The 18,582-nt window shown below is 42.4% G+C and overlaps 1 protein-coding gene across 2 annotated transcripts in view; it reads right to left on the bottom strand.

The window, feature by feature from the left end:
- Window positions 1-849: 849 nt before the first annotated feature.
- GRM3 (glutamate metabotropic receptor 3) overlaps window positions 850-18,582 on the bottom strand; it is a 49,272-nt gene continuing 31,539 nt past the window's right edge. The window contains exons 3-5 of one of the 2 annotated variants that reach the window (XM_075491518.1): window positions 13,640-14,706; window positions 6,533-6,707; window positions 850-923 (exon numbers count right to left, since the gene is read on the bottom strand). In XM_075491518.1, coding sequence (XP_075347633.1) covers window positions 850-923; window positions 6,533-6,707; window positions 13,640-14,706 — 1,316 coding nt within the window. The remainder of the gene's footprint in view (window positions 924-6,532; window positions 6,708-13,639; window positions 14,707-18,582) is intronic. The other variant, XM_075491519.1, reaches the window with a different exon arrangement.

Consider the following 18,582-nt stretch of genomic DNA (forward strand, 5'->3'; position numbering starts at 1 on the left):
GTGTGCATGCCAGCATTAAGTCATGCCAAATGAGTGGACCAGCGATCAAAAATTTTTCGCTTATATCTCATTGAGATACAATTAGACATTTTCACTTTTGAAAATTACCCTACATTTTAATAACAGAAAGAGCACTTGAGATGCTTTAATAACATGCATTTTTTTTAAGGAGAGGGAATTTATATGTGACCCTGACAAAGCATTCATTTTAAGCACGTATTATGTGATACGCCTTTTGTAACACAGGCACAGACCCATACACAGATATGTGTGTACACACACTAGTCCTGCAGACTTTTTATCCTTTGTACCTATCCCGGTGTCTAGAGAGTTGTAATGACCTTGAGGGAGGAAGAAACAAAAATGAAACCATGCTGAAAAACTTTTATCTTTTTATTATTGGTGCCTTTACATTAATACTGCTGTTTTGTGCTGAGAAAACCAATCTGTTACACGTAAGGTAACTGTAATATACAACATAGAAATGCAGTCTAAGTTAATTACAACAAGGAGCTACAAAAAAATTTCGTAGGAAAGAAGTCACCTAACATTGCAACTGTGCTTGCAACAAATCACTCCCTTACTGCAGGACTATGCACATTATGAACCATGGTTATTTACATGTCCCTTACAACCGTTAACAACAGAAGGGCTAAAATCAGTCTAAAAAGTTCCAGAACATCACTATATACTGTACAATCCTCAAAAATAATTTATTACACTGTTTCTAAAAAAAGGTACTAGTTTTGTTTTGATTTCTTTTGTTTTCTGGTGTTTTCTGGAGTGCACAACATGTGCAAAATTTTGCCTAACAGTCTAAAAACTCAAGAACTGAACTGCAAGTCACAATCACAGAGATGAAGTGGTGGAGTCCAGAACTTCCCTTCCGTTGCAGACGGTCGGTACGTACATGCTAGCAGATGCTGAAAGAGAAAGAGGCGGGGGGAAATCAACTGACTTCAGGGCACCAAAAAATTACAACACACAGGATTAGAACTTATGCTGATCTGGACCATCTCACCCAATTTAACAACGATGCTCAATGAAAAGTCGCTGTACGTGACTGTGTCAGCAGTGGAGCTGATGGAGGCACTGCTTGTACCTCTACAAGGCAATTCAGATCTGAGGCTGAAGCATCCTCTGGAGAAACCTAATTTCTCTTTGCTGACCTTCGAGAGCACTTAGGATAACTAAGCTTCTCCAAGAAATGCCTGAATAAAATACATGAAATTTTTTTGATGATTCTGGGCCACTGGGTCTCACTTTATAGCACTTTGCATGGTAGTGTGAATTAATATAGCTAGTGGTGCTAAGATATCCCTGTAGAATAAAAAAGTGAAACTTGGATTTTTCATGTTTTATTGGCAAAAAATGCTAAGGTCTGATCCTTTGAGCTTTCACATAATTGGAATGGACATTCCTGAAATAAAATATATACATTTTTAAATCCAAGAGAGAATTCACCTCTGCGTATTAGGACTGTGTGTTGATCTACTTTTTAATAAAAAAAAATAAGAATTTTATGTACATGTTGGATGGAGTGAAGAAATTTTTGAATAACTGAATTTGAAAGGAAGATTATTTCTCACCTAATCCCAGAATATTTTCTGGCCATAATGCCCTTCATTTCTAGGAGCTCTGGATCAGCATTCGATATGCATCCAGAGGTGAGGGCCAGATTCTGATACCCGTGTCTCTATTGCCTAATATTTTATACAAAAGGTTTTCATTGCTTCAGTGATATGACAATTGAATCTGAGTATCAGAATCTGTTTCTAAATGTATTTGTATTTTGACTGTAGGATATATTACCATTCTGCTAAAGCCTTGTGAATTTTAATTTAAAAGCAGGCTGGTTTGTCCATCTTTGTTAAAATTATCCATTGAGCATCAGGAACGTGTTTTCAGATACTCTGTGACATCTCTGCTCACGGCACCATAAAGCTGTTTTTTGAAAGATACATTAGGTTAATGATAACAGTGACCCAGAGAAATGTGATGCCTTCATCAAAGAAAACACACGGCAAGCAATGACTTAGTAAACTCAATCATCCAGTGTAAAAAGCAATTTATGCAGCTGACAAGGGCGTGCTCAGTCTTCCAGAACTGGTGCTGGCTGCACTCTCAGTTGCAGACTGGTTCTCTAAAGAGACTCAGCACCATTTTCAGAACAGGTCCTTCTTTCTTCAAGTCAGCTACTATTTCTAATTCTTTCATTGACTGAATAAATATAAATGGGAAACAGAACTGCTTTAACAAGAGAAATTTAGAGGCACCCATTGGACTAACCTACTACTTAGAGGGCAGGACATATTCCTGATAAACAGGTGAGCCAAGAATGAGCCCCTGCTCTGAATTAGGTAGATGGAGTTTGATCTCTCACAACCTGGATATATGTTGAAAACAGTCATTTGTAAGTAGAAGGGCACAGGGCATCACGTCTATGATTTTGTGAAAATTAACTATCAGGTTCTGTATTCAGTTTTTAACTGGGTATAATATGGCAGCACATTGACCTGTTTTTTTTTGTTATTGTTGTTATTTTTTTTTTTTATTTATTGTTGGCAAATAGAAAAATCAGTACAGCTTAGGAGACCTGATTCAAATCCCTGTTCTACTGCAGTATGACTACAGGCAAAAGCATTTTGTTTCTGTGAACATCAGTCACTCACCCAGAACTTTTTTAGTTTCAGGGGTTTTTTTGAAGTCCAACATATTGTAGAGCATGAATAGCTTAAATACTACAGTAACTGGGTCAGGAGGATGTCAAAGTTGGACAGAGAAATACGGTGGTATGCGAGAAACAAGTGGCCTTGCCTTTTGAGTTCCCAGGCTTCCTCCACAGCACGTACCTCTCTTGTAGTGCTGGGAGACAGTTATTAACTCTGCTAGGTGGAGTAAAGTGTTCACACTGAGTATCCAGCTCTCTCTGAGACTGAACAAAAGGTCTTGCTTTTCCTTATAGACCTCAGCTGCAGGTTTCTGTGTTTCACATCATGTCTTATAGCAGCAGCCAAGGGCTTTCCTGAAATATGGCTGGACCTGCTAGAGACACTTCACCTCCATTTTGACTAGTGTTGAGGCCAAGGAAAAACGTGTGACATGAGCAGAAGTCTTGATTTGGCTGCAATTCATGCTTTTGATCTCCTCTTTCCTGGCAGTCCCTCATTTTGCTTTGGTAATCCAAGGCAAAGAACCAGAGGTAAAACGCAAGAGTCCAGCATTGCCGTGGGCACCTTGCAGCATGCCTACATCGTCAGGAACAGGCAGATTCAAACTTACTTTCTGTCTGCCACTTCCTCTACTCATGCTGACAGCAGACAACTGTGAGTTAGTAATGTATAGAAGCCATATATCAGGGCTAGTTTGGAGCAAGGGCTGGGAAAATAAATTCTGAGAGAGAAAATTTACCGTCCTGGCTATAAACAGTAGCTTCAATTCTTTTTCTGACCCCTGTGGAGGACACCTGGAGGAGCTCAAGTCTGTGTGCTGCTCTCCATGTGGACATAACTTGACTGAATGACACCTTCTGGGTGTAAAAGCTCAGCCTGAATCATGTGGGTGCTTAAATCAGTCCTGAGCTCTCTGGAACGTTTTATGAGTGCTGACCTCCTACCTTATGGGAATACCTCTGCCAAGCCCATAAAACAGGCCACAGGAAAACTGGGGAACATCCCGGTGGGGGAAACGCTGCAGGGGAAGCAGAGCTTATGCAGCGCTCTGCCAAACGTGAATTTTCAGATTCAAATAAACGTGTATGGATATATATGTTTCAAAACATATCATATACCTAGGTACACATATATCCTGCCTCTCTTCAGCTTAAATCTATTTTCTTTTGTAGTCCAGACTTCAGCTGTCAAAATGATCAAGGCTCGGTGTCTCTAAAACAAGTTTCCTCACTTAGCAGTCAAGTATTCACCTCTACTTGCTTTCTGCAGAGCATGTAGCAAAGAAGAGGAGCTGTATTCAGATGACTGCATGAGGTGCTCAGTTTAGCTCTCATGACCACTACCGCACTGCAGCTGATATGATTGACCATTGACTCAGGCCCTCCCTCCACTGCTCGGTCTAGGGATGTAATTATGATACGCATTTAGAGCTAACACTTAACACTACCCAAGAGCATCATGAGTGTCACTTACCTTTTCTCATAGTGTTTGACCAGTTTTCACAGTTCAAGGAACTGTGTTAAAAACTGAGAGTCACTTGCTGTTCATGACCCACTATACTCATGGCATTAATGACTGATGGAGTGAAGAGGTCGTGGCAGCCCTGAGAAGCAATGGAGGTGAGAACCCGTGGAGATAGGAAACACACTGCCCATTAGAGCAACTTGGGTACTCCTGTCCTCTGAAGCTCTCATAAGGAACAAGAACTGGCTTTTCGGATATTGCTGTTACTAGAATGCCCTGGAGCTAATTTTGATCAGTCTCATATTAAGCAGTTTCTGACTGGTGAAAACACCATCAAAACCAAAATAAAAACAAGCTGACAGCCCTGGGACTGATAAGAGGAATATTTTAGACATGGATTAGAATCAATTTGGATGACCACCTTTTTGGAGGTTTATAAATGACAAAACAGTTTAAAAAAGGAGAAAATTTATTTAAAATCATTTACAAATAAATGGAAAGGAGTAAGGGAAGATTTTCCTTCTTAAAAAATATTGATGCTGTGATAGACAGTGAATTCTCAGTGTTATTGTCCCAAATAATTGTCCGAGATGGAAACTATAGGGCTTTTTCCATTGTGTATGATGGACCTTTTAGTCCTACTTCCAGGTCCATGTCTTCCCATGGTCCGAAAAGACCAACAAAGACGAGCAGCCCTTATTCAGCTAGGTGTAAGCAGGAAAAGTAAGTGGTTGCAGCCACCTTTCTAAACAATGAAATAACAAGAGATTGTAAGTCTGGATTTTTATGCTTTCCTTAATGTCTTAAAGCTATTCACAAACCTGAAAAAGTAGGCTTTTGATGTAAAGATGTGCACTGAGGATGTCTTTCAGTTGTACACATGCTTGTGCACACACACGTATTATCCAGCCATTATAATAAAAATATCAAATTCCAAAATGCAATCCTGTACAAAAGTATCCATGAATCAAAATGGTTTCTGACTAAGCTTATTCTGTAGTATGAGAGAATTAAAAAACTCGGAAAGACCACTTATACAAAATTCGTAAGGGATGAAGATAATCTCATGGGACTTACCATTTCATCAAGGGACCAAACTTCTAAAGGTTATTGGGAATCCATTAGTCTTGCAAATCCAGCCCTTTTGGGAGTGCTCAGCACTTTGGGCACTTAGGGCCATCTCATCTCTCTTGGTTCAAGTTTTCCAAAACAGCAAGGAGATTTTGGTTTCTGGTGCCAGGGCTGGATGCAGTCCTGACTCTGATGAGATGGGGGACGAGTAGAGCCACATGGCTGCTCTCTTGTTAAGGGACTAAGCATTCATGGCACAGTATGGTTTGGGGTGGGAGAGCCAAAGATGGCTGGGACCCCTTTACCTCCTAATCCCTGGCAATGTGATACACAGCAGGGTCCCAAGTTCCTTCCACATTCTGTCTAAAACCTGAAGTGCCAAAGATTTCTAGCCAATTTTGAAATTTCGGTCATACTCAAAAACCTCAGGCTAGGTTAGTGTGAACTTCCTGGCAAGCCTTGCTCTGTGTCTCTCCTTTCCTCTGTTTCTTATTCCTTCCCTCTCTCTAGTTCTAGTGTGCTTTTTCAATTAGCTTTCCAGGTTAGACAAGCTGTCTGCAGAGCTCTGTGAACAAGGTGCTGTGTGCTCTCATCCTTGAGTAGTTAAGCTTGACAAGGAAAAAAAAAACCCAAACATACAGGTGACCTATTTTTTTTTTTTTAATCCAAAAAAATCTCTGAGCAACTCACCCAGAAGAGGAGCGACAGCCTCAAATCAAAATCACAGATGTGAATCTGCTTGGGGTGAAGAGACTGAAGATGAGGGAAAGGAGGGAGGCAGAGCAGATGAGCTGTCCTTGCGACAGAGCACTGATTGCTTTTCCCGGCTGTGGCACTTACAAAGGGTATTGCTCAACACTCAGCATACAGATACAGTTTATGGCATGCCTTGTATGTGTTTGCTGCAGACTTGGAACCTTTCCTTATAACGCAGACGATAAGAGCCATTGAGAGCATGCTGCGTTGTGGCCCAGGTCCTGTCAGAGTGTCATTTTGACAGGAATACTTCAGGGCAATCTGTTCCTGTCGCCGCTGCGAGAGTGACAGCGGGTGATGGGCTGTACTTGCTTTGTGCAGCGGGATGGAGTCAGAGCCCGCCGAAAGCTTTCTGCTGACTTCAGTGAGCTTCAGAGTGGGCTCTGAGCTGATTCCCGTGGGAGGGGGATGGGTTTTTCTCTCCAGACACAAATGAAGTGATGCTTCCACGGGGTAAACAGCCCAGCCTATAAAGGTCTTTTTGTTGCTGGTAAAAAACCCATCTTGTCTTTACCCAAACTCACCGCAACCCCACATCCTTATAGAAAGGTGGCAGTTTTGTTACTTACACTGCGAGTAAGTGGTCCCGGTCCCACTGACACTGAACCTGTTGAGATGGAGTCTGTGAGTGACCACATTCTTCTGGGGCTGGAAGAGGATGATGTGCACCTTGGGCGCGAACAAACAGCCCAGCACAACGAAGCCGCTCAGACTCACAGAGATGCACATGGTGGTGGTTTGCACCTAGGAGAGAGTGGGCGCAAAGCGCTGTGTTTCAGTATGGAAAGCTCTGAAATGCAGAATATTAGAAACATTATCATACAACGGTAGGAACCAGAGTCCTGGGGGTTTGCACTGGTACAGGCTGGCTTGAATCTGTCACATCCTTACCTTCCAGAATCCTAGGATGACATGAGTGAGGTGCATAGTGCTGATGGTGCCCTGTGTCTCTGCATATCAGGGGGAGCTTGACTGAGCATGTTCTCCCTCAGTTTAGTGAAGGAAGGGTAGTTTTTCTCTCTTTCTCTCATCCTCCATGTCCTTGATTCCTAAATCGATCAGGAAGTTCTCTGTAACGCCTGCCATGCAACAGCTGGGCAAAGCTGGCTGCAGTGGAAACCAGCTTGCACGTACCATACTTTATGTGGGGTTACGTTGGATGCCTCATGCAAAGCATCTACTTGAAAATGAGTTTAGCCTCCAGCCTCAATCCTAATCAGATAACTTGAACAATCCCTTGCAGGAACATAGGTGTGATTTGGAGTAAACATAAGAGCTGGTGACATTTGTCAGACTGGGCCTGAAAGGAGCCCTGACTTTGAGACATAAGTTTTTGGGCTCAGAAATGAATTGTTTGTAAGGCTGCAGGATTTTAGAGTACTTGCATTGGGGCATTTGTGAGTGTAACTTTGCTGGCACTGTCTATCTTTCTTCCTTTTTGTTCAATGGTATAACTAGGTGCCAGTTTACTGCCTCATTTTCAGTTTATATTGTTTTCTTCCAAGCAGATTCCTTAATTAAGATGTTGCATTGAACTGCTTTAAACTCTACTGCTTAATTTGAATGATTATACATCTATGGCTCATTTTTCCTTAGTTATGTTCCTGCAGTCCTTGGAGATTAGCCTTCTTCCATGGGAATGCTTCTCATATCTGCTTGTCAGGAATAATTGGTGCAAAATGAAAAATAGAGTAAGTAATGGACTTTGTTGCTTTATATATATACAGAGCACCAAACACTTTGTCAGCAGTGAGTAGAATTAATCTGATCATATAATAATCACTCGTTATCGAAGGTGGCTGTGGCAAGCACCATGAAAAGGTGCTCAGCTCTTACAGGGTGAGTGAACATGGAAGACCCTATGGGGGAAGCATGAGAAAGGGACACCTTAGTGTTGCCAGCTGCATTTTCTCCTTCACTTCCCTGCATTTGGCTCACAGGGCTCTGTAGTCAGTTCTGGGTGGGTCTTGAACAGGTAAAACAGGACTGGGAGTTTTCTTATAAAGCAAGAATAAATGAAGGTAGTAGTTTCAAGGTAAGTTCTCTTCACTAACAAAACCATCCTCCTCCCCAGCCTGCTCTGCTAGGGTTTGTGCCTCCTGGAGCAGCTCAGCTGTGCTGACACAATTATACACTTGATCAATGAAATGATTTGGGTTAAAAATAGCCCCATCCCACAGAGTTCCTTTTAACCCGGGTCAGTTCAGTGGTTTGGTGTGTAAGCCAGCCTCACAGACACCGGTGTGCTGGCAGAATGGAGGCAATCCTGCTAGACCAGGCAGGAATGACTGGCAGGGGGGGCGAGCTCCTTGAACCACAATTACCCCTAGAGAAAATGCAGGGAGAAACTGTCTAAAAGTAGGAACTTTGGACACCTGATTTTGTTATAACCAGTTTAACATCCAGACTTTTCCCTTCCTGTGCTATTGCTGGATTTCTTAAGCTTTTGTCTAAGGTGATCATGTTGAAAATTCCCTTAAATGTGCTAGATATTGGGGCTGCTGTGAATTTATGTTATGTGCACTATTTAATCATATCAGGTTTCATTGTATCTTTGATTCTGAAATCAATGTGTATCTCTGCATAAAAATCAATGGCATTAGCAAAATCTATCTTTTCCAGGAGGTCTCCTTTAAATTTTTAAGAGTGCAGCTAACAGACTCAGCCACCAAACACGGCAGTTTGCAGAGCAGTTTCTGGCCTCTGCTTTGGGATCTTCTAGACCTTCTGGGAACATCTTCTGGGATCATTGGAGGACTCTTGGGAACACTTCAAGGAACATCAGGGTGCCTTGCTGCTGCTGGGAGAGGATTGCTGCAGGAGGCTGTGACTTCTGGCAACCTCCATCAGCTCCTAAGGAACTCCATCAGCTGTCCTCAACCTCCTTGAAGCTTTTGTCTGAGCTGACTCTTGGTTAGGTAAGGTTGGGCACTCTTGTTGCAGGGTCTGGGAAGAGCCTTCTGTAGGTGCTGGGCAGCTAACAGGTTCAGCAATGTGCAGAAACGTGCACAGAGAGGGCTAGAAACTTTGCTGAAGGCTGTGTTTGTGTGCAGAGCAAAGGCGATGCCACGGGGCACGGTCCCCAAGTGCCTGCAGGGGCAACTGTTCCTGGCATATCAGGATTGACCCAGACTGAGCTCCCGAAGGAGGATGCAGCTCTGCAGCTTTGGGGCTGCAGGGATGCCTGAGGGCTCTCATGGGGGCTGGGGGAGTTGTTGTCCTTCTCTGCAGGAGATGTGGAAGATTTCTGTTGCCAAGTTAAGGAGCTATGGGAGGAGGTCAGCAGACTTTGCAGCATCAGACGTGATGAGAAAAAGATGGACTTCTCTGACACTCTGCAGGTACAAGAGCCTGGCCTGTACTAGAGAAGAACTAAGAAGCCTATGTTTGTTGAGTGGGGAAATGGAGACTCCCATGATGATGAATACTGGAAGCCTGTGACTTGTGGCAGCAGGCAGATGGCTCCTGCTCTGCTTACAGATCTGCAATTACAGCATAGGTCAGTACGCTGGTAGCAGGGCGAGGAGAGGGAGTTGCACTCTGTGTGTAAGACTAGCAGGAGTGAATGGAGCTCTGCCCAGTGATGGGTCTTAAACCAGTTGATGGATTATGGGTCAGGATTAGCGGGCAGACCATTGTGGTGGGTGTCTGCTATAAACCACATAATCAGGAATAAGTAGAAGAGGCATTTTTCAGACAACTGGAAGAAGTCTCATGTTTGCAGGCCCTGGTCTTCTTGGGGCAGTTCAACCACCCTGATACCCACAGGAGGGACAACACAGCAGGGCAGAGGCAATGCAGGAGGTTTTTGGAGCACGCTGAGGTCAACTTCCTAAAACAAGTGATTGAGGAACTGACGAAGGAAGAATGCTCCGCATGATCTCATTCTTACAAACAATCAAGAACTTGTCAGGAACATGACAGGCAGGGAAAGCTTTGGCTGCCACAACCAGAAAATGGTGGAATTCAGGATCCCGAGAGGAGGAAGCAGGGCAAAAATTAGGATTGCCACCCTGCAGAGCAGGTTGACCTGTTCAGGCATCTTCTTGGAAAAATACCATGGGATATGGCCCTGGAGAGAAGAGGGGTCCAGGAGACCTGGCTGTTTTTCAAGAGTTGCCTCATCCAAGCTTAAGAATGGCCCATCCCAATGGGCAGGAAATCAAGTAAATGTGGCAGGAGGCTTGCATGGATGAGCAATGACTGCCAATAGTCAGTATGGATTTACACAGGGGAAATTATGCTTAACCAACCTGATATAGACCTCTACAGTGAAATGACTGGCTCGGTGGATGATGAGAGAGTAGTTGATATTATTTATTTTGTCTTTAGTAAGGCTTTTAACAGTCTCCAATAACATCCTCATTGACAAGCTGATGAAGTACAGGCTAGGTAAGTGGAAAGTGAGGTGGACTGAAAACTGACTGAACTGCTGGCCTCAAAGGATTGAGATCAGTGGCACAAAGTCAAGCCAGAGGGTAGTCACTAGTTGTTCCAGGGGTTGATATTAGCACCAGTGCAGCTTAATACCTTCATTAACAACCTGGATGCTGGGACAGAGTGAACCCTCAATAAGTTTGAAGTTGATACAGAATTCGGAGGAGTCGTTGATACACTAGATAGCTGTCCTGCCATCCAGAGGTACCTCGACAAGCTGGAGAAATGGGATGACAGGAATCTCATGAAGGTCAACAAAGGGAAAAGCAGAGTCCTGCACCTTGGGAGGTACAACCCCAGGCACCAGTACATGCTGGGGGCCACCCAGCTGGAAAGCAGCTTTGCAGAGAAGATCCTGAAGGTTGTGGTGGGACAACAAGTAGATCATGAGACAGCAATGTGCCCTTGCAGCAAAGAAGGTCAATGGCCTCCTGAACTGTATTATGCACAGTGTTGCCAGCAGGTCAAAGGCAGTGATCCTTCCCCTCTGCTCAGCAGTGGTGAGACACATGTGGGGTGCTGTGCCCAGCTCTGGGCTCACCAGTACAAGAGAGATGTGAACATACTGGAGGAAGCGCAGCAAAGAGGCCATGGAGATGATTAAGGGACTGGAACAACTGTCATATGAGGAGAAGCTGAGAGAGCTGGGACTGTTCAGCCTGGAGAAGAGAAGGCTCCAGAGGATCTTATCAGTGCATATAAGTACCTTATGGGGGGAGAAAAGAAAAAGGAGCCAGGCTCTTCTTGGTGGTGCCCAGTGACAGGACAAGAGGCCATGGGCACAAACCAAAATACAGGCAATCTTGTTTAAACATGAGAAAACTATGAAGATGGTCAAACGCTGGTACAGGTTGTCCAAAGAGGTTGTGGAGTCTCCATCCTTGGAGATATTCAAAACCTGACTGGACATAGCTCTGAGTGACCTGCTGTAGGTGACCCTTCTTTGAGCAGGGGAGGTTGGACAAGACAATCCCCAGAAGTCCCTTCCAACCTTGGTGATTATGTGAAGACTTATGTTGTGTGTGGAAAAATCCCACAGCTGATGTCATGATTGAATCACCAAGAGCTCTACTGTAAGCCCTTCCCCCAGAATTCCTTTTGCTGTTAAAATTTATCTGATCCAGGGAGAAGAGAGCGGTCATGCCAATATAAGCAAGCTTAGTCTAACAGAAAAAAAGCGTGTATGTATTGGAGGCATAGCTGTACCATAAACCCTTCTCACGGCAGAGAAGGCCTTAACCAAATAGCAGCGTTATTTGGTGGGTGAATCTGTAAAACATACAGTAATATGCCATCCCAGCATATCTAACGTGCTGTCTGGCACGTGTCATACAGGGTTCATACAGAGACATTTCCGCTCCTGTATTGGTAGGGTTGTATACTATGTTGAACTACTTTTTTTCATTTCTTTAACTACTACAGTGAGGTCAACACCAAATCTCTGGATAAATTTCCAGGAGCTCTTTTTTTTTCAGAAGGGTGAGTCCTAAGTGATGTTTGTGCTTAATAATAAAATGTCAAGCCAGTCAACATTAGGTTTTTTCATTGCTGCTATTATGTTTCTAAGGCTGTTTATTGGTGATGCCACCAGTATTGGTCTACATTAGGATGGCACAGGTTGATTCGGAGTCAACAGGTAACACTGCATGGAAAATAAAGACGGGCTTTTCAAAGGAACCCCAGAAGTGTAGACATCTAGGATGGGATTTTCAAAAAGCTCCTGACATGCCGTGAAAGTATCAAAAAAGGTGTTAAAAACATTTTCTGTCAATTTGGTAGGACTCGAGTTGGCTTATTTGGAACCTTGTATTTAAATTAAATGCCTATGGGTGTTTTTCAAAATCCCACTCAGGAGATAAGGCTGAAAAATGCTTGAGCAATCAAGTCATGCTCTTCTTGACCATTAGTGTCTGTGCTGCTCACTCATGTAACTGTCTGCACTGATATTACTCTCCTTCTGTGTCTATCTTCCTGATTACTTTGGGTGTCCGGAGCTGTTCCCCAGTGCCTCCCTTAAACTTTTCCTTCATTACCTTCAATCCATTACTTGCCATTCTAACTTCTCCTGAGACTGAGTAATCCCCTTCTCTCTTTCTGTTGCCTTCAAATTATTTATAGTCTGTGATCACATCTCCCTGGGTTTACTCTTGTCTAGACTAAACATATTTAGCTCTTTTACTGTCACTCTGCGCGTCTTACTGCGTCGTTTGTTATCTATCCTTGTTTTCTCGAGGTTTTCAGTACCTTTCCTAAGCTGAGAAAAATAGTACTAAATACTAAATACAGGGTGGCCACACCAAAAGTATGTTAAATGACATTATTATCTCCACAGGTTTACACGCTGTTTCATGTACATACTACTGGTTATAATACTACCCTAAGTTAGACTGCTACCTTTCTTCTGGGCAGAAAGATGAATTAATTCACCGCAAACTGCTGTAAGGGCCAACTCCAGCAGTCAATTCTCACATTATAATAACTGTGAGATTTCCAGTGGAGCAGATCGGAATCTTTTTCTGAGACAATTTCCTTCTGTCCAAAAATATGATTTTATTGAACTTGAAGCTTTGCAACACTATGTGACAATTTAAACAATTTGATGTTTTTTGAGTTTGTTGGTGAAAGCTGACCAATATTTTCTGCTTAGTGAGGTATGTTTTATCCCCTACAAAGTGGAGAAAGAATAAAAAATTCTATATTCAAGCATAACATTTGTTGGATTTTCTTTTTTAAACAACGCTGTTTCATAAGAAATTTTGAAATTCTTTCCTTATCTTTTTTATTTGGAAGAAAATACCATGTTTGAATGGCAGATTCTCTTGCAGAAGGAGACTAGTTAGTTCAGTTTTTAATTTAAGGCCCACCTCCACCGAATAGCTCATTATGACTCATTCTAGCTCATGTTCTACTAGGTTTTTCTGTTAGGACTATGACTTCACATCCTGATGTACCAGTTTGAATACTTAATCCTTACGCTATGCCTCTATCACAATCAGACTGATAGTACTAATCCCTTCCACCTCTAAGTGTACATGCTCAGTTTGAAATGAGACCATCTTTCTTAGATTTCAAGCTAAAATTTGGTAATATGATTAGGTGGACATTAACATTGAAACAGAGCTTGTTTGCAAGGGATCCAGAGGACAAAAGAAAGAAGTGAAAGAAGCTTTTAGTGAATGACGACGGGGTCCTTTAAAGTGATGCACATGGTTTATAGAAACAGATATCCAAAGACTTACTCTGTAGTCACTGGATGTCACATAAAATATGGGGAGAAAGGCCAGCCAAATGATGCACGTTGTGTACATTGTGAAACCGATAAACTTGGCTTCGTTGAAGTTCTCTGGACATTTCCTTGTTTTGAAGGCATATACAGTGCATAAGACTACGAGGATTACATCGTATGTTAAGGAGATTAACATACTGGAATCTTTGACATTGCATTTCAATATGACAGTCTCTCTCTTCTCAGGAAGAGTGTACCGTCTGGTGCCAGGGGCCTCCAAGATAAGCCACACGGACACCACAACAATCTGTACCAAAATGAGACTCAGGCAGATGAAGACCTGAGAGCTGGGGCTGATGAACTTAGGCCTTTGAGCACCGTTCTTTACACCATCAAATATTCTGGCTATGCAGTTTGTTTTTGTCAGAAGGGCAGAGTAGCAGACAGCAAAGGAACTTCCTAGCCCCAAACGACGCAGGGTGCAGATAGCTGGAGAAGGCTTGGCTATGAAGAAGAAAGTCATGCTGTAAGACAGGAAGACTCCAAAGAGCAATATGTAGCACAGTTCACGGCCAGAGGCTTTGACCAGGGGGGTATTGTTGTGCTTGATGAACACTGCAATGACCATAAAAGTACAAATAAAGCCCAGGCATGCAATGGTAACAGGACCTATTGCCCAAGCATCTTCCCACTTGATGTAGTCTTCTGGTAGGTCATAACAGCCAGTCAGGTCAGCAGTGGGCCATTTTCCAGGCCCACAGTCCGCACAGGTAAATTCATCAGCCAGGTACTCATAGGTTTCACAGGGAATACAAATCCAACAGCAGACATCTCCTGGTTGCATATTCTTCATCTCGTTAGGAGCACAGGGGTCACTGCACTGGGAGATGGGAACAGAGCTCCTGGACCAGTGGATAGAGTCTACCTCAAGTGACAAGGTTTCTGCCCAGTGACCGACCTTCACATAGGAGTATCTGCCTCCAGTGTACTGGAAATTGAACACGTTATATCGTCCTATCCCATCTCCATAGGCATCAAATTTGACCATACTGTCCGCGGCATTGGGAGGGTTGAATGGAGCTGTGAAAATAAAAAGAAATAGGGAATGTTATTATCAAAACAGCAGATGACTTTTTTCATCCTTATGGCAAGCACAGACACCTGATAGCTTATAGAAACCAATTCAAGTGCCAAGAGGTAAGTCAAGAGGTCTGTATCTGTCTCATTTTTGAAATGTTTTTCCCTTGTTTGAACTTGGAAGAAGAAAAGAACTCAGATACTAGAGCTCTGTTTCACTTTACTGCATGAGAAATACTTGTGAATGTTGAGAGTTACATTAGATTACCAATGTCCTTACCTTTTTTGCCCTGGATACAAATGAATCCTCCAGTTATTTCCCCCAGTATGCACAACTGCTCTCTTTCACATTTTCTCGTGAAAGAAGGAGGTCTGCTTCTAACTGAGACTTAGCATTATTTGGTGAAATTCAGCTGTCATGATATAAGGAAATTTAAATGGTCAGATCAGTAAACATCAGTTTTGTGGCCAAGAGTCTGGAATGCAGTTGAATAGAGGATTCATTCTGAGGATGATGGAGAAGTAACTATGAAGTCCTCAACAATTTCTTCCTATGTCTTTTTCACTTCTCCTTGTGTTGTAGGAAGTTTTGAATCCCTTCTATTTTGCTTCAGTTTTACCAGTTTCTGATATTTCTTGTCTGGTCTGAGGTTCCCAGCCTGTGCTGCTTTGGTCCTATATCTTGTTTGGGGAATAGATGAAAAAACCACAAACTGGATCTGTGACCTTCTGTGAAATCAATATTGTAACACTTCCAACTGGTAAGCTCTGAAGAGTTCTTGTTTCTTCCTTCAGCTGAGGCTCATGCAGGGAATGAAGAAATATTAAAAATGTAGGAGGAAATTGCATTTAACATGTGATTTATTGGTCGTTTGCTGTAACATCAAAGGTGAGCAGCTTTATAGGCAGGAAGCAAAAGGGTTTTTTTTTTGCCATTGATGAGCAATAAAGGTGATTTCATTCCCCGGTGTCTTTGGTTACAGAAGTGGTTCCACTGTCATTGCTGGAATAAATCTTTTTCCCTACATCTGTGCCCATGCTGTGCAATGAGCAATATTGTATAAGGATGTAATATCTTCCTCCACTTCAGCCTCCAGATACTTTGGATTTCTTACAATAGATGTATTTAACTTCTGTAAAGCACTGAAGCCAAATTCTTTCACCTTTATTCCTGCAGAGCGTTACCTTATTTTGCAGTACTCCCACTAAGGTCAGTAAAAGGGACAGTGGGTTTTGGTACAGAAGCCCTGATGGAGGGTTGATGCATAACCTGCACCTCCCCAGCTGCTGGACTTGGAGTGCATTTCTTTCCCAACCTTCTTCCTATCTTAGGGCAAGGTTGGAAGATAATTTACACCCGGCTATAGTCTCTTCTGGGTTTGAGCGAAGACTGTTTGAGCCTGTTCTTATCCCTGCCCTCTACTGTGTTTTACCACCTCACCTGTGACAATGACAGTGGCAGACGGCCTTGGTTTGCAGGATTACAGCCTAGGTCTGGGTAACCCAGAAATGTGTAAGCGGATTATTTTCTATTTTTCTTCACTGTTGGCATCTAGTTCTACCTCTGTCTAGCCCAACAAGACCTCTGAGTCCACAAAAATTAAGGGCAGCATAATACTCCCCAAATGGCCAGTCCTCCTGGAAATAACATGCTCTAAATTAAACAGGTAGCTAAATTCAAAATACAGGTCAACAAGAATAATATTAAGCAGCTTCCCTTCTCTCCTTCCTCCTTCTCACGCACAGGCATGCGAGCTCTCTCATCCAGGAGCAGCATTAAAATGAAATCATAATGCAGCACTTAACAGCTCTTCAATAACATGTTGTCATTGCCAGTGCCTTATTTCATTATTCATAACACTTATACAGGTTGTAGAAGCTGTTAACACAGCAGCCCAGTTTTAAGAGACAATTTATTCACTTCAGTGTTATACAGGCCAGCTCCTGAGGTGTGCTGAGAGCCTGTGACTTCTACTGGGACCAGTGGAGCCACAGGTAAGCAAGATAAAACTGCAAACTTGTTGCGTGGCTTATCTTCTGTCAAGTGCGGAACTTCCAGTGCACGAGTACCCCAGTGCAAGTGAGGGTCAGAAATATCAGCACTTTTCAGGAAAGAGTTCCCCTTGTATAACATGTTAAACAACTTCTTAGTCCTGACATAATATTTATCATTTAAATAGAGCGAAGTATTTGCCTTGGACTTTGCAGGTGGGTCCAGAAGGCAAAGCAAGTAATCTCACATGTCGTTAGCTTGAAGCTCATGTATATGTTGCCTTCCATGGGGCTGTTCCCACGCTACAAATAGGAAGAAAAGGTTTTTGTAGGGCAATATGTTTTAAGTAAACCACAGCTTGTAGCTTGAAACATTCATTTTTAGTGGCTGCTGATAGAGGAAAATAAATCACACTCCTTCAGATGGAGAGGATGAAATCATTTAACCAAACAATGATGTATTAAATTATAGTATGGTGAGCCAAAGCCTACAAATGAGCCCACTGGGTGGCAGCAATTAATATACTCACTGATTACATATAAAATCACTAAGGTATTTTAACTGGTATTTATCATCCTATTCTAGATCCTGTAGAACCATTTCCAAAAAGTCATGTTTTCAGAAAATATGATCTAATAATAATCATAAAAATACGATGCTTATAGGCAAGAATGTAATATACTAAGAAAGCAGGACTTTATGTTCTAGAGTAAAAAGAATAATTTTTGTGTACTGGTAGATGATTTTCCCAGAGATTATGTCAGGCCATGTCATAAGTGAGATGCCAAAAATTTCAGTTTTGAGTGTACACCTACAATCTTTATAACAGGTGTTTCTGGCAGGTCTTTTTCAGAGTTGTAACTAAGCTGTTTTGGATTCGTCCCTTGGGAGATGAGAGACAAGACTCTCTGGGTCTACCCATGCTGTTAGCTAAGAGGCTATCTGAATAACAATACAAACTTTGTCTCCTTTGAGCAGTATCTTTGAATCTTCTCTTCCCCTTGCACTTCATGAAATGAATTATCCTTATGCAAAGCAGTTATCCAAGAGAAATTCTATAGAAGAAGTTATAAAGGAAAAGAAAGGGTAATTGAAAGTGACTTAAAGTAAACCAGCGATGCTTTGTGCTCCAGCTTGCAGCAGTTTGGCAATGAAGATGCAACAGCAGTGACATTTATGACAACGGGAGAAGCACTCAGGTACGCAGAGTGCAGAAGACAGAAGCCTATGGAGCCGCGGTGCAGGCAGCCTGCCTCTGTCAGCTCACTGAAGAAATCCTATCGGAGGAGAGGATGCCTTTGTGTAAGTGGAGGACAAACTCCTTCAGCTTCAGATAAGAGAGGAAAGACTGTGTAGTTTTACGACTGCCTTAGTAGCAGATGTGGGTAAGAACATAAAATAACATCATAGCTTTTATATAGTGAATGATGTCATTTTGTTTCCATCTTCCTACAGTGGGATCATCTTTTCCAACAATCACATAACTTGCCAGTATGTGCTTATGTGCTGTTAGAAGCAGGTGAGTTGCTTTCATTTGGAAATCTTTATTGTTTTTGGTGTCAGTGATGTACAGCTCTTGGTGACATGAAAGAATTCAGAAAGAAAGTTCTGAAGGGGGGGGATTGATATTCTTATTGGTCAAAACCATTATTTTAAGAGGTGGTATGAGAAATCTTTTTTGAAATGCTTCTGATTCCGTACATTGGCTCAGTTGAGTGAAAGTACTCCAGGATTTTTTAACCAGGGATGAGTAGATGAAGAAAACAAAGCAGTTTTAATCCTAATTAGGCACAGGGAAACTTTTAAGAAACAGCTTAGGAAAAGATGAGCGTCATCTTAACTGGCTTGGAATCAGACTGAGTTTTGTTTGCCAGCAACATCTTTGG

The sequence above is a fragment of the Mycteria americana genome, chromosome 1 (genome assembly GCF_035582795.1).
Source record: "Mycteria americana isolate JAX WOST 10 ecotype Jacksonville Zoo and Gardens chromosome 1, USCA_MyAme_1.0, whole genome shotgun sequence".
NCBI lineage: Eukaryota > Metazoa > Chordata > Aves > Ciconiiformes > Ciconiidae > Mycteria > Mycteria americana.